General features: G+C 37.9%; 1 protein-coding gene across 1 annotated transcript in view; it reads right to left on the reverse strand.

Moving 5' to 3' along the window:
* LOC115604455 (FRAS1-related extracellular matrix protein 2-like) overlaps positions 1-1,932 on the reverse strand; it is a 62,149-nt gene extending 60,217 nt beyond the window's left edge. The window contains exon 1 of the mRNA XM_030477580.1: positions 1,887-1,932. Within this exon, the coding sequence (XP_030333440.1) occupies positions 1,887-1,932 (46 nt within the window). The remainder of the gene's footprint in view (positions 1-1,886) is intronic.
* Positions 1,933-16,531: the final 14,599 nt, after the last annotated feature.

The raw sequence follows: 16,531 nt of genomic DNA on the forward strand, positions 1-16,531 counted from the left end.
TTAGACATTTATCCTATTTTTCATCCTCTGATCAGACTTCTTCTGTTCCAAACCAACTTAGTTAATCTATATCAGGATAAAGTTACTTCAGTGGTTTTAGAAGAACTAAAATCTGATATGAAATGCAGAAATCTTCATGCCAAACATCATTATTCTGTATTTAGCCAGGAAGCTCCCTGTCAACCTTAGCACTTCTCAAGATTTTTGTTCCCCACACTATTTGCTAGACATTATTCATGGTTTGAATAAACATGTTTTTTTTCCGAACTAGAGGAAAAGCAGACAATCTTAGGTAATTCTGCTAGTCAGAATAAATATAGAGAAGATATTATATGTTTAGCTCAAGACATATAGTTTCAACAACTCTGATTTGACATAGTGTGTCATAGACCTAGGACATTCTACCTCCAGGTTAAAAAGGTAAAGGTCTCAAGTAAATTTTTTGTCTGTCAAACTATTAAAAACCCACATCTATAAAATAGATTATACATGTTCTTTAGTCAGTGCATTGGGGCTGCACATCAGTGGACTAGATTACCTTTAAAGATCCCTTTCAACACAACCTATAATTCTATGACCATATGCTATTCCCTCTGCTATGATCATCAGAAAAGGCATATCCTGTGAAACATCCTTTATACAGAAAAACTATTTGCAGAAGTGAAACACGTAAGTAAACTCAGCATGTAAAATATGCCATTAGAATGTCTTAAATTGACTTCAAGGATGCATAAGATCACTTAATAATTTTATCCAACTAGAAACACATTAAAATGCTTCACTTTTAAAAGTTTTTTTTAAAATGTACTATAATGAACTCTAATCACTTAAATAACTTGCTGAACTCTGTACCCTTCTGCACTCTATCTGCCACTGTAACTCAATATATTTGCGGAACAACACAAACCAATCCCCTAAACTAGCCACTAGTGATTAGGGACTAAAACAATGCTTTCTCTGACTTCTCATGAGAAAACACACACTTCCCAGCATTATGGACTTGGCTTGCCTTGAGTGTAATTGCTGGTATCCAATGAACTGCAGACAGTTTCTGTCTTTCACTAGTTTCTGTAATTCTTTTTTGCTTCTGTTTTTATGTCTCCCCCCAAGAAACAATTTGGAATGGCCATATTTGCCAGGGCTCAGACAAATGTTTGAAGTCACATAGCAGAAAAAATATCTGAAGAACACTGTATAGTTGCTTTGTTACAAAAAGAGAAGGGGAAGTGAGAGAATAGACATGGATGTAAAGGCTAGTTAGTGCATATTAAATTTTGATCCCAGTAAAATTCAACTAAGCACAACTAAGGATGTCTCCAAGTACAGTCTGGAGATTTACGCTGGGTTAATTTAAGGAATTCCCAATTCAAGTCTATGCCCAGTTCTTCTGCAGGAGATAAACAGATTCTGATTAAGAGATTACCTAGATTTTCATTTACAGAAACTGGAAGCAAACATGCACTGGCTCTCCTGCCACTTCATTTCATAGCTTTAAATTAATTTCAGTTTAAATCAGCTTAGTAAAAATCAGTTCACCAAAAGTCAGGATACCTCCATTCTATAGGCTGCATCAAGACGTTGTGACCTTTCAAAGGAAAAAGCAAAGCAGATAAAGAGAAACCCAGTTTGAACCACCAAAAAACATGCTGGAACACCACGTGTGTTTAAAAGCCTTTATAGATATAAAGTGTTTAACTTTGTAACTGATTTCCAGGGATTCTAAAAGATCCACTTGCTGGCTTGGGATTCTGTGTTACAAGCAAGGGACTAGCTCTATAGGAGCTGAATGCTTCTCGCTTTTACAGTTCCAACAGTGAATATGTAAATAATTTCATGGATCCAGAGTACTACTGAAGTGCTACTAATTGAAATGCTTAAGTACATACCCACGTGTGCTGCCGAATCGTTCTTTGTAACAGAAGAGGACGACATTGAGCTACCTGAAAAGTTCTTAGCAAGACTGAGCACAGTACCACTAGGCAAAAAGTACTCATATTATTCCTTTTCTCACCCAAATTACTTTATTTTGCCCTGTCACGAAGGTGATGAGCGGGGGGGGGGGAATAGTTAAACAAAATACATGTGCCACCTGTCTCTTGGTTAGTATAGCCTTATTTCTAGGCACTTACCAGGGATTATTTTAAACTAATCAGCAAGTTACAATCACCACTGACAGCCTTTATGTGAAAGTAGTAAAGGACAAGAAAGAGAGTAAAATGCTTGGGAGCTTACCCTCCCTTTTGCAGAACTAATTCACATAATCAGATTCAAAAGAAGCAGACAAAACCAAAGGGGAATGACAGGAGAGGAAGCGTTTGAAAGCAGACAGTTGACTGCTACTGAATGTATATCCCACTAGATCCAGTAGCACTTCGTTCTCAGAATTCTTAGTTGTTATTGTAGAGATAAGTCCTTATTTTGAAATGACGCGTAGTGCATATTGGATAAAAAATGACCACTGCTTCTCAGCAGAAAAAAAATCAGAGTAGCCAAATTCAATAGTTCCAGCGAATAACCACTACTGGCGAAACACTATGGTGTTGCTCAGGTCTCAGCGCATAGGAACATAACTCCTGTGGCTCCTGTTCCACAAAAGGTGAAGACAAGAGACCTGTTACTTAAAGAGAATTTATATAATCTAATTTTATAATGTAAAAGATGTGTGTTTAATTTAGGCTAGCTGTCTAGGCACAATGAATGGGAAGAACTGCAGGTGTATCTGATATGAACGACAGGATTACCATCTGGAAAGATTTGGCCCACTCCATTGAATATAATGGGAGAGTGTTAAGCCCGCCAGTCTAGATGGATAACTAAGGTCCAGTGACATGATTTTCACGCATGCACAAACAAGATTCCTGAGAAAACTCGAAGAATATGACTAATCCTGAACTGCAGTAAACTTGTAAATTCAAACACTTTAAAAGTAACCTTCAGAATATTTGAAAGTAATATTTTAAATACAGAATATTTAAAAGAAAAAATCTATTTGGTTTAGAAGAATTACCGTGTTATTATAAAGTTCTTTCCATGTTGTCATTAAGCTAACTAGCACTTTGCGTAGTCACAAACTAATGTTGCATCAGAAAAATAATTTAAACTTCCTTGTGAGTAGTAACAGAGAAAACCCAAACATACCACTCAGGCTGTCATGTCTATCATTAAACAAGGCTCATATTACCTAAAGCAGAATACTTTTTTTCCTAAGGATCCACACCCTGCACCTCCCTCTGAGGGAAAAAAAACACCACCTGGATTAGTAAGGCTTCGTGTATGCATGGCCTGCAGCAGTAAGTAAATTTATTAGATCTCTGGCAACACATTCTTAAAATAAACTTAATGGTCTTCAGGTCTCCACTTACTAATTTGTTTTGTGGCGCCAGACAACTTCTCCCAGAAAACAGGCTCCAGCTGAATTGAAGCAAGGTTCATTTCTTTGTCTCACAGAATAACGGGTTTAGCTCCCCTAACTTAGTTACTGTCCCATGTGGGACTTTCCTCCGGTTTATATCTTTAAAGCAGCGCTACACACATATTAGTGTGTAGGAAAATTACTGTCATTTAAAGCCTAATCAAACAAAGTGTTAAATTTGAGGGTCCTAGGGTATCCTCAGCCTCAGTTTTGAAACTAATGAGTAATAACAGAAAAGGTTACTTTGACCTCACAAATGTAAGGCATTCCAATAGAATAGGAGCCAGGAGTAACATACAATCAAAGTATTCTCTTGTACTACTTTAAGAAATGCCTTTATTCTGGGAAAAGAATATATCAATTTCCATTTCTTTCAGTAACATTTTAATTCACAACCCACTACTGCAAACTGCTTCATATGTGCCTAATATTTCAATGCTTGCAATATCATTCTCATGCTTAAAACCAGGACATGTGAGTGGCTGCTATCTGAAATTGAGGCCTCTAGTTTTTCATAGCGAAATTGAAATTGGTATTTGTGTCACATTGGCAGATTTCCCTTGCAGAAGTAGGTGAACTTTTTAACTCTAACTGTTGAATACTGTCTTTGCAGAGAACTAACCTCCATTTCAGGTGATAATCCAAACTCATAAATCTCAAATTTTATAGCCTGAAAAGGAAAATGTATGCAAGAGGGATTAAAGGTTGTTGTTATTTGCAAAATGTACTCTAAACAAAAAGGAACAGTGTTTCCATTTTATCAACTGGACTTGCTGTAACTCACTGAGCACTGATAGGAAAACTATTCTTTTCCATGTCAAAGTGATTGAACTGTTTTTCTTTATTAAGAATTCACTTCCACAGACTTGAATTTTGGTTCCTTTGCTGTTCTGGCAATGCAACAAATGAAATGCCTGACTGACTGGAGGAGAACAAATGTCAGGCAGGTTCATTTAACATTTACTTTTATTTCATTTCAGAGTAATTGTAGCAGGTAATCTAAAATACTTAACTTTTAATATTATCTGACCTGAGAAACTCCTTTAGGGTGCCTTTGATCCTTTTTAAGCTATGCCAAACCTACAACCTTTTGCAGGTGATTTAGTCCTGCTCAGGAAGGGCAGAGTATAAAACTAAAGGCATGCAAAAATGTTGATATAAACAAGGAAAAAGTAGGGTTCCTTTTTAAATAACTGTAACTTTGCCTTGAGATAAACCCTTGTAAAGAGGTATTCAAAGATATTAGTTCTGCTGAGGAAAGAAATATTTCTGCATTAATCGTGTCGGGTTTTTATATCATGACCAGGTTTTTAGTGTTACTTGAGGCCTATCCTATGGAACAGAACTGTATATTCCTAAAGCAGCAATTACATTCCTGTATTCTTATTTTATCTCAAATTCTTCTGCTGCAGTCACAATATATATTACAAGATGAAAAAAATAAATAAATCAGGAGAAGCCAAACATTCCTTAAAAGATTCAAGTCAAGATGAGAGAAATCTCTTTAAATATCAAAATTAAGTACAGGAAATTTACTACTAAAATTAAAATCAGAATTTAAAATCCAGAATCATATGACCACTGTGAGTTTCCCAAGAGAGCTCAACGGACATAAAGCAGAGGGACAGGAGACAGAAGTGACTGTGAAATTATGACAACTTGATAGTACAATGCTTCCAATACATTATTCCTCTCTCCCTCTTTCTGTCTGCATATGCATGTAATCTTCACTTATGCTTTGAGATAAGTAGTTAAATTAAAATAATCAGTAGAAAAATTGCATCTTTAAAATTATATTTATGTTTTTAGCACACAACAGATCTTAACAATTTATTTATTTATGTTTGTGTCACATTTTACTCAGCTTTAAAAGGTTACTGATTTAGATATAACTCCCTGTCTTAATGTACTAGCAGAATACAGCACTGTCTTGATAAGTGAAAAGGAATATTTACATCATTTCCCTTTATTCATAATAGGTTTAGCAAGATTTTTTTAAAAATTACATATTGACCTTCAAATACCAAGCCGTGTTTTTTTACATGCCAAGTTGAACTTGATTTGGCATCACTCAGGCTTTTGAAAAATCCTTGATCAAGATTTCCATGATTGTTCAGCCACATGTATTCAGAAATTAAAAGATTCAAGTCAAGATGAGAGAAATCTCTTTAAATATCAAAATTAAGTACAGGAAATTCAGAAATTAAAATCCTTCAGCTTTTTCTCAAGGGCCAGGGAGGCAGTGTTTTTGTCAAAAAGTCCAGTTCCCACTGAATCTGCTGGCTATTGCACACAGGCAGGTGAAGGCCTGGGTATCTGTGGTCTCAAGTTTACATTTTTTGCCATAGAGTTTGCACAGAAATATGTGGAAGTGCAACCACAGCGGTTTTAACATGCCAGCTAGCACAGATGTTTTTCAGTTTTAAAGAAAGGTGTTTCCCACCCTATCTTGAAAGCAAGCTGCATAGCACTCGCCTGTCGGGACATGACCTCAGCCTCCTGTGTGTCACCTTCTGCAGCTGATAACATTGCTGACACACAAACCAGAGTGGATCCCCAGGCTGCAGCACAACTTGGGGCACTTGGGAAGTTGCTGGGAAAACTCCTCTTGCCTCAGCCTGCAGCAATCCAAATGATGTTAATGACACAGTGCAAAGCTGTCATTGCCTTCCTCCTCCTTTTGGCTGGGGGTATTAAACTCGTTATTTTTAATTGATTTCATGGCTGTTCAAAATATTTATTTTCTTTCCCCCATCAAATCTGACAGTGGCCTTGCTACCTGTTAGGATCCTTACTCCTTGTAGGAGGTTGCCCAGAGAAGTTGTGGCTGCCCCATCCCTGGAAGTGTTCAAGGCCAGGTTGGACTAGATGATCTTTATGGTCCCTTCCAACCCAAACCAGTCTATGATTTTATGCAGCGACATGCTGGAGACTAAGGCCCATGGATTTGAGAGGCCTCTTCCATGAACATCAGAGAAGACCCAGGGACTGTAAGGCCGTGAAGAACAGTGGATACAGCAGAGGTGGTATGACAAAGCTCACAAATTGCTCAGTGAGATTAATAGGACATCCCAGATTGAATCATCCTGGGCAGCCCTCCTGCCAAATGAGTATATATATATATATATGGTTGCTGAAATACCTCTAGCTAATGACCATTGATGCTCTGCTGAAAGCCTCATTGTTTAGGAAGATGAGCTCTCCCCTGGATGTCTTTCAAGGATACTTTTTTCCTTTTTACCTAAATTAGAGAAGAAAGTTAAGGACTTAGCAGGATTTATTAATGAATGATGCACAAGAGTTAGGTGCATAAACTACACTGACTGGATTTTTTCGTCTGCTCTATAGGACTGAACAGGTGTGTATGTCAATTGATTTAACATCAGAAGATGGGATGGCAGAAGAATTAATCTTCACATGGGTAACTATGCAATATATAAGATGTCACTGATTGTTGGGCCACTGTTTGGCACCTCTGGAAAGCTGTATATTTGAGCCCATCTATGAAAGCTGAGTGACCAAGTTGGTCAGGCTGAAAGCAATCCACTGCTGATCCTCCTATGCAAACCAATCTATGCCACATAAATTCACTTGTATTAAAGAAAAATATGGCAGTGATTCCTTACCTGTTTAGAGATAGATCTAAAAAGTTATGTGATACATAATAAAGTTTCAATCATTCTAACATTTGCACATATAACTTCAGTCATATAAATGCCCACAGCCTTGCTAAATCAGATCTCGACTTCTTGTCAGCTCCAGGCTTCTCTGTGCTAAAGAAACTTCTCTGCTTTAACCTTGGTTTACTGGCCAGTCCTATCTTGCCACTCAAAAGGGTAGATAGAGCCTAGTCTTAAGCTTTCCAAAGAAGTACATATTAAGAAGTACCTACTACGTTACCTATTTAAGAAAATAATTTGTTTGTCTAGGTCTCAGCTTCCTGCATTTCGAAAGAGGGAAAATACTACTAATTTTGTTTATAAATTCCAATAGATAAAAAAATGTTATTAAATCTCAATACATAAAACCTGGCTTTTGTTTTAAAAATGCAGTTCTGTCCCTCTCTCTGCCTCAAGTTAGCAAGTGTAGTTATATCAACTAAAAGCGCTTATCGGTTCAGGTTACTGACAGGAATAGTTCCACCTATTCTTCTATAGCCATTTATCTTTTAATTATTCTAGTTATTTTTTAGGTATTTTTTATATCAGAAGAAAGGGCAATATAGTAGTAGAGTAACCTTACTGTCTCTCACCTTGCTTTTAAGATTCTCTAGTCCAAACTCAACCAGTCATTTGTCTCCAGCAAGTTTCACACCAGGAATGATCTGCGATCTCTCTTCCACTGTTAAACTCTGTAGGAAATCTAACTGAAAGAGATTTTTCAGATTGCTGCCTCCTGTCCCCTACAGAAATCCTCATCGCTATTCCACAAGGAACTATTAAGATTATTCATCTCTTTTGTGTACATACCGTACTATACTTACAATTTTAGTACTCACTCTCATTAGAACATTTTTATATTTCACATGACTGTCTTTCAGACTGTCTCTAAATTTTATCTGCCTCCATAATTCTGTCTTAGTGTTGACCTGATAGAATTGATTTGAACTTGATTTAAAATGCAACTTCCTCAGTAGCTTTCAACAGTATGCCAGAAGATATTTTTTTCAGAGCAGTAAATCACAATAAAATGTGACACAAGAAAGGTGCGTTAGGGGTGAAAAGAAAATAATTGGAAAAAACAAAATAAGTTTTTTTTAGTCACTTTTGGTATCAAAAGAAAAGAAGGAGTAACTAATACACTTTTGCAAAATCTAAATTTCTGCTTCTACCAAATCAGATTTGATGATAAAATATGCCCCTTCACTTAGTGTTCTAGCTAACCCACTGTTTGTCAAATAAAAGAAACTAACTCACATTAATACAAATAGTGCAAAATCCACTGTGAATTATTCCTGTGAATTCCAAAAGCTCTCTGAAATCTAATATTTAATATTTTGCATAAGGATTTTTGTCGATGTTTAGCCCACAAATTTGGCATCACCTATAAAGTCAGCAGCAAACAAGTATGAAACAAAAACTAAATAACAGTGTATATTGAAGTAAGCATCATATACCAGTGAAAAAAACCAAAACAACCAACCATCATCAATGAGCATAATGTTTAAAAGATTATATTATTCAGCTTCAGGCATCCATAAGATTTTTTTTACTATCTCCTCCCATAAAGTGAGAATCTTTCAGTGTGAAATTTGAAGTTTAGGTAGCAGGTTTTATGTGTTAAATAAACTGTATTCTACATGGCAAAATGATCCAGTTCTCATAATGGGAAAAATATTTGCCATCCTTTTACATCTCTTAGGAGCCATACCCAAACATTCAATCCCTCTCTCCACCATAAAGACACAACACGAGTGACAGGCATCAAGAAGCATAATGTCAGGGGATTTTGCTTGAGTATTCTTCCCCTTGCTGCAGAATTTGATCTCAGAAATGTTTAGAAAAGTTATGTTTCCATCAATACAGAAAAATTTTTGACACTTAGCAGTCAAGAAATTCAGAGGATTTGGGTCAATAAGGGAACAGTATGTGAAAACTTCCATTATCTGCCTATGAAATCTAAATGGTGTGTCAAGCACACAGCTTACAGTACTTAGAGCTCTTTCAGAGATACACTCAGCAAGGTATAAATCTCTTGCCTGTAGCAAGTATAATATTTATTAGCTTTAACCTTTGCCAGAATATTATTACTAACAGCAGATGAAAAATTATAAACATTTATGTTTAGAGAATATATTTCTACAATTCCCTCCATTCCTAGCATTTCAGACCAGTATTTCAAACACCAACAGTGAACCCAAGCTCAACATTTGTTTCGATGGTTTGAATCTGCCCAATAGGGAGTGTGAAGTGCAATTATCAGCAAACAGTACAGTTTGTTTACTAATGTCAAAATTAGTAAACAGCCAAAATTACCAAACAGTAAGTTTGTCTAACACTGATGTATTAAGGATGATTTCTGTGGAAAATGGAGAATAGTAATAATGCTAAAGAATTTTACACCTGATATGTACAAACGATTGACACAAATTTTTTTGACCATGCAGATTTACATTTTTCATACAAGTTTGGGGAAGAATCTGGATTTCTTCCCAACACCTATATATCCTTTATTTTTAAGAAGCCTTTCACCTGATGAAATTAAGTTAGCTTTCTTTGTACATTGTTAGATTTGTAAAGAAAATTCAGATGCACTATTTTCATGGAATACATTTTAATATGAGAGCCAACAGACATAGGACATAAATATGTTCCTACACTGCAAGTCTCTTTCTTTCTTTTTCTCTCTGTATGTATTTTAAACAAGACAATTACATATATATATATATATAAGTCCCTCTAGATACACACACACACATGCACAAAGACTTATGCAGGAAGGCACAGGCCCTGAATGCTCAGTTGAATAGTTCATTGAGTACAGTGCATTCACTCTGTATTCAAAATCAGTCCTTTCTGCAGCTCAGCTGAAGCAAATGGAGCAACAACTGTTCATTAAAGTGAAGACCTGGTCTATATCTCTGCCAGCACAGAAGAGCATGGATATCTATACCAGATGCTCGCCAGTGAGATGCACTTCATGTCTGCAACATAAATGTGAATAAATATGCTCACAGTACTGTACCCACACAAATATATCATTTTTTCACATCATGCATTGGGAATTATTTTTCATCTTACAGAAAATTCAAGTCTTTATTCAGCGCTGGAAGAACCTACATAACAGGCTGAGGATTAATTCTCTTTGGCTGTCTGAAATAAATCAGCAACATGTATGATAATAATAATAGAATTATGGATAATAATAATATGGATAATAATATTTCACTCTATGAAGCAAAGTGAAATTTACTGCAGATCTCCAGAGTCATGTTTTATGTATTAATGGTTCCATTCTACCTGCATGCCACTACAATACCTATAGGGAGTGATTCCAGGAGTGATTCCCCATGAACCTTATCCTCCCACAGCACACACAAGAGAAATCAGTTACTACAGTTTCCCAAGATACATGATTAAAACTTCCCATTTTGCCAGTAAATCAAGACTAAGAACCCTTTTGAGTGATGGATACCTTTCCCTTCCCAGCACAGGCAATCTCTTCTACCTTCAATATAGCAGTGTAAGTTGGTATAACACACTGAGCTGTCATCTGTCATTACTCAGACTTTCACCTGGAAAGCACCAAACCTTTGGGCTGGACATTTTTAAGCCCTTGCTTGTTCCACACAGTTGACTCACTAGAAACACCCCAATATGTAAAGAGATTATAGAGACCAATGTTCTGATGAAAAAAATGTGATGGTTATCCCAAGAAGAAAACTCTTCTTGATGCCTACGGCATTCCTTTATCTATTCTCTTTACTAGAACACTTCTGCCTCACCACAGAGGGCTTTGCTGGGTGAGAATACATAGCTCATGGTTGTAACCATAGCCCAAATCCTTGCCTCTTACAAATGATATCGACCATCTATGACTAGACCTGCTGGTTCTAGTAACTGCAGTCCCTTTACTGTTCTTGCCAGCAGCAGCTGGAAGCTTTCTTCCACTTTCTCTCTAGGACTCTCTGTGTAGGGAGACATCAATGCATTGAATTACAGTCATGTTACATTAGGTTTTTATGAAAAGCATTTCCTGGGTTTTGTTTCACCTAACTTTGAACACTAGATATCTGTATCCTAAGATAGTTATCCTAAGCATCCATTATAGCCAGTGAAAGTCTAGTCAGCGGATTAGAATTCTGTTGCCTAAAGATAGGTATTCAGGGCCATCTGAGATCCTTTAAGGTATCTCGGACATCTGCAGAGGTCTGGCAAATACAACACAGGATTGACGGGAAATTCATGCCCTTCTGCAGGGTTGGACAAAGGTCAGGCAGATTGGTTGGAGCCCATCACACTGCATTCAGTCCTATGCTGAGGGAACTGAATCCTGCCCAATGGTGTATTGAGAGCTATTCAGCTAGTCCTAAAGAAGACACTTGCATCAGCTGAATAGTTTTGCAATTACGGACTGTACCATCTAGATCTTCATGGACCACAATGGGAGCTCGGACAACTACACGCATTCAGAATCCTGCATTTGTGGATTCAGTCCATGTGCCTTCAGTCTAGCATAAACTTCCACATATAACATTTAAACCTTCTTTTTTTCAGGGAGGTGAGTATGCAGATTGAAAAACAAGTCTCATGTTACATGGCAGCTGACTGTACTTCTAAAAGAAAGATTTGCAAGCCCTACCTCTTGGCGCTATATCTTTGAGATGAATGTGTGGATGCTAGCACGCATCAAACTGGCAGCCTGAAGCAATAACAAACAGGGTAGGACAGGAACATGTCACGGAGCAACGAAGTGAAGGAGATAGTATCCATTTCAGTTTTGGTCTCAGATTGGCTTAAACTTACTGAAAATGCATCCCTGACCCATGGCTTCATGTATGCAGTCAGCAAGTATAGATTAAGCACTGCCTAAGAAATCAGGAACTCTCTTTTACCCCATGGGTTCTCAGTCCCAGCTTCTGCCCTGTTCCCTCCCTGGAGCTGGCACAAGTGGTTGTGTGGCCATTTAAGGAACCTTTCTAGGGAACTGGTACGCAGCAGAACCAAATGCAGAAAGAAACAGCTTAATTTTAATTTGGGTGATTTCCCTGACTCAGAGTTCATGGCACAGCAGTAAGAATGCTTGTGCCAGTGTGAAGGAGGCAGTGGCACAGTGGCAAATACCAGAGTTGGAGAGAGCACAGGACTCTTGCACTGGGCAGCACTGCCGTCAATGATGAAATTAAGCCCTTATGCTGTCATTCCTTGCTGGTATAAATCAGAGTGTAAATCTGGCAATTATTCTGAAAAGTGAGTTTTCTGTGTTATTTCTACTAAGAAACAACATAATCCCCAAGTCTTATACCTAATGTAGAGTGTAATCAAGGAACACACACTTTGGTGCTGACACAAATCACATCACTTTTAACAACATGAAAATGATTCCTGATAGAAGCCAGGAGTTGTTGTGGCAACCATTTAAAGAGGTCATAAAGGTTCAAGCCTTACAATGTTTCCCAAGAAAAACAAAAGCCTACAGACACCCAAGCTTTCTGCTAAGGCTTTTTTCCATCAGACCCATTGGCCAGGACACTAATGTGACAGCAAACAGAGCTTTCTGAAATGCTGCAAGTTGCTCCTTTTGATCATTTGAGAGATATTACCTTGCATCTGATTGCCCACCAGCACCCACTTTCAAGGTAAGAAGTCACTCTACAAAACACAGATTTACAGGAAAAGTTCACACGAAAAAAAATTGTAACCCTCTAAAAATAAATATCCTTAAGCTTATGCTTTACATACATACCCACCTACCACACATAAACATGCAGCATGTAAAGCACTCACAAGAATGAATTCTAAAGTGAATGCATGATTAAAAAAAGAAACTAAATGGACAGAAGCATGGTTTGTTTGCTTTGCAGAAGACCAAGAGGAAAAAAAAAAAGAAAAGGACTTTCAGGAATTTCTCGGATTAATAGTGTATCACTTGTAACAATGTGCTAAATACAAAAATCTAGATAAGTATTATGAAACAAAAAATATCCATTGCTTTGCAAACCTCATTAGCTTGAGAAATGTGCTAAGGGAGTCACTTCTGAATGTATTCCAACATATATATATATATGAATTATGCCAACATATATTCTATTTACTAAGCCATTTAACATCTTGACCTCACGAAGGAATAAAAGATGAAGAATATGGCTCTTGTCTGAAAATGGAGGTCTGTATATTAGCTGCTCCCTCCTGCAATACTTCAAGTGAAAGCCCCTTCCACACATATTAGCCCTGCAAACACGAGCGACTTTTTTCAGTCTGGTAATCTCATGGATATTAAAGCTATCCATACAGATAACTATGTGAATGATTGAGCCAATAACGTTTGCTGAAAAATCCTTTTTTTTTCTCATTGTTTAGTTACATATTAGAGAATTAAACAGATCTGCCTGACTGTGACAGATACCTGAGCAAAACCAGTGAAGAAAATGCACTCTGAGTAAGATGAATCTGAACAATGTGTTCTTTAGTTTTCTTTGTTCTTCTTGGTCATGTTACAGTAAATGTAACTAATACACACATACACAAAATAAACTTCACATTAACCTCTGGCAGCAATTAAACTACCTCAGTGTTTCATGTTTGTTCAAGTTAATTATAAATGTGGCGATGTTTTAATAGTACATGACAGTGCATGCAAGAGAATCACCATATTCTTTTGCATGAAAATCATAGTACAAAAAGAACCTCATATCTGCCTAAATTTCACCAGTTTTTAGATTAATTTGAGCCTACAGTAAAGCAAGGCTTGCTTCCTGCTTACACAGTATCAGTAGAAACACATAAAAGTCCATCTTTAAAACATGTACAATCTGCACACAAAAGGTGATGGTAATCATTCCAGACACACAGAAAAATAGGTCCATGGATGAAAAAACTGAAGGAGATGTATTCATGCACTACATAAGGGGCCCCAGCATAGCATTTCAGTGTCTCACTATAAGAAACACCATAATCAACACCTAGACCAACAGATTTATTATTTTATCATCTCACTGGCTGTTTTAGCTGCAAGAACCTCATCAGGCATTTATCAGTTTCTTTATTCAGTAAATAAGATAAATTTTATAAAACTGGTATGGTAGCTTCCAATACCGTATTTTGGTTTTGGTTTCTTTCATATATACTAAAATAAACTGTTTGTTTATTTTTAAATACAAAAAATCTTGTGAAATGTTTTCTGGTTTATATTAAAAATCCAAATATTAAACACAAAATACAATCAGCTAACAAGGACAACCTTTCTAAAAAAGGTTTCTTTTTGTTTCCTTTCTCCTTTAAATGGGGAATTTTCTACTTGGTTTTGGCAAATTTCAGACCACACAAATGTGCCTTGTCTTATATAACAGCCTTGTAGTGGGAGTACAAGTGTAGGAATCTCAGATGTCACCTGAACAAGGATGGAGAAAAAATGAGAATGCCTTGCTTCCAGCAGCCCAAGTGCTGCAGTCTCATGCAATTAACATCATATCCATCAAGCAGGTGGAATGTAGATGTAAAACTGCATGCAAAGTACAGCTTTCAAAATCAGCATCAACAACATAGAATCATAGAATCAACTAGGTTGGAAAAGACCTTTAAGATCATCAAGTCTAACTGTTACCCCAGGGCTGCCAAGCCCACATCTAAACCATACCACTGAGAGCCTCATCTACACACTTTTTGAACGCTTCCAGGTACAGTGATTCCATCACTTCCCTAGGCAGCCTGTTCCAATGCCTGATCACCCTCTCTGCAAATAAATTTTTCCTAATGGCCAATCTAAACCTCCCCTGGTGCAGCTTGAGGCCAGTACCTTTTGTCCTATCACTTGTTACTTGGGAGAAGAGACCAACCCCTACCAACTACTCCTTTTAAGTAGTTGTAAAGAGCAATAAGGTCCCCCCTGAGCCTTCTCACACTAAACGAAACCGCTTCCCTCAGCTGTTCCTCATCAGACTTGTGCTCCAGGCCCTTCGCCAGCTCCGTTGCCCTTCTCTGGACCCACTCCAGCACCTCGATCTCACTCTTGTAGTGAGGGGCCCAGAACTGAACACAAGATTCAAGGTGTGGCCTCACCAGTGCCCAGTACAGGGGGATGATCACTGCCCTGGCCCTGCTGGCTACGCTATTTCTGATACAAGCCAGGATGCTGCTGGCCTTCTTGGCTGCCTGGGCACAAGCTGGCTCATGTTCAGCTCTATCTATCAGCACCCCCAGGTCCTTTTCCATGAGCGGCTTTCCAGCCACTCTTCCCCAGGCATTGCATGGGGTGGTTGTGGCCCAAAGGCAGGACCTGACACTTTGCCTTGTTGGCCATAGCCCATTGATCCAGCCTGTCCAGATCCCTCTGTAGAGCCTTCCTATCCTCCAGCAGATCAACACTCCCAGCCAACTTGGTGTCATCCGCAAATTTATTGAGGGTGCACTCGATTCCCTCATCCAGATCATCAATGAAGATATCAAAAACACTGGCTTTAACGCCAAGCCCTGAGGGACACCACTAGTGACCAGTCACCAACTAGATGTGATACCATTTACCACCCCTCTCTGTGCTTGGCCATCCAGCCAGTTTCAGCGAAGAATCCACCTATCCAGGCCATGAGCAGCCAGCTTCTCCAGGAGGACACTGTGGGAGACAGCGTCAAATGCTTTACTTAAGTCCAAATAGACAATGTCCACAACCTTTCCCCCATCAACCAGGTGGGTTACCTTATCGTAGAAGGAGATCAAGTGAGTGTTAACCTAATGGTCGAAAGAAGTTGTGAGAGATTTTTTGCCACAGTGACATTATGTACTTTCAGGGATTAGCAGTATTGAGTAACTTAGCTTCAGCTTGCTTTCTCATCATCATTTTCTAATTTGCTTAATGTATTTTCAGGGAAATTTTATGAGCAAGCAGATGGCAGGAAACACTGTTTGTAGGAATTATTGCATGAGAGGTGGCATCTCTAAAGAAAGGGGAAGCGCATGTTGCATTGAACGTTTGAAAGCAAGTGCTTTAACGGTAGAAGCTGCACTGTGAGTGCAAGCTTTAAATTAGGTTTTATGGTTGGCCAGGACTGAATCTAAATTTCATCATGTCTAAGATGTCTAGCTTTGAAAAATGAATGTGCACTTGGCTTATTTCTGATTTTGATGATTGTAACTTAGGTACAAAAGACTTAATTTTGGCTGTAATTGATGTATCAAGAGTAGGTTTCCTCAGAAACAACTTGGCTTGTTTTATGTTTGAAGGCAAAAGGAAGGATTATGTCACTGAGCAAGGCATTGCTTTTATCTGTAATTACAGAAAAAATGGTTATACTTGGTTTTGTCAGTTTTCTCATGGTCACAGTGATGTGATCCATCTTTAACATGTGTCCTTCAGCCCACAGAGAATGCCAAATAATAGCAAACACTCCCATCCATCTGACCAACAGAGACTTTAAGGGGTTTGTCCAGTCTTTTTGTTAAACACTCTTTTTGATTACTTTGCATT

Source organism: Strigops habroptila, chromosome 2, assembly GCF_004027225.2.
Source record: "Strigops habroptila isolate Jane chromosome 2, bStrHab1.2.pri, whole genome shotgun sequence".
Taxonomy (NCBI): Eukaryota; Metazoa; Chordata; class Aves; order Psittaciformes; family Psittacidae; genus Strigops; species Strigops habroptila.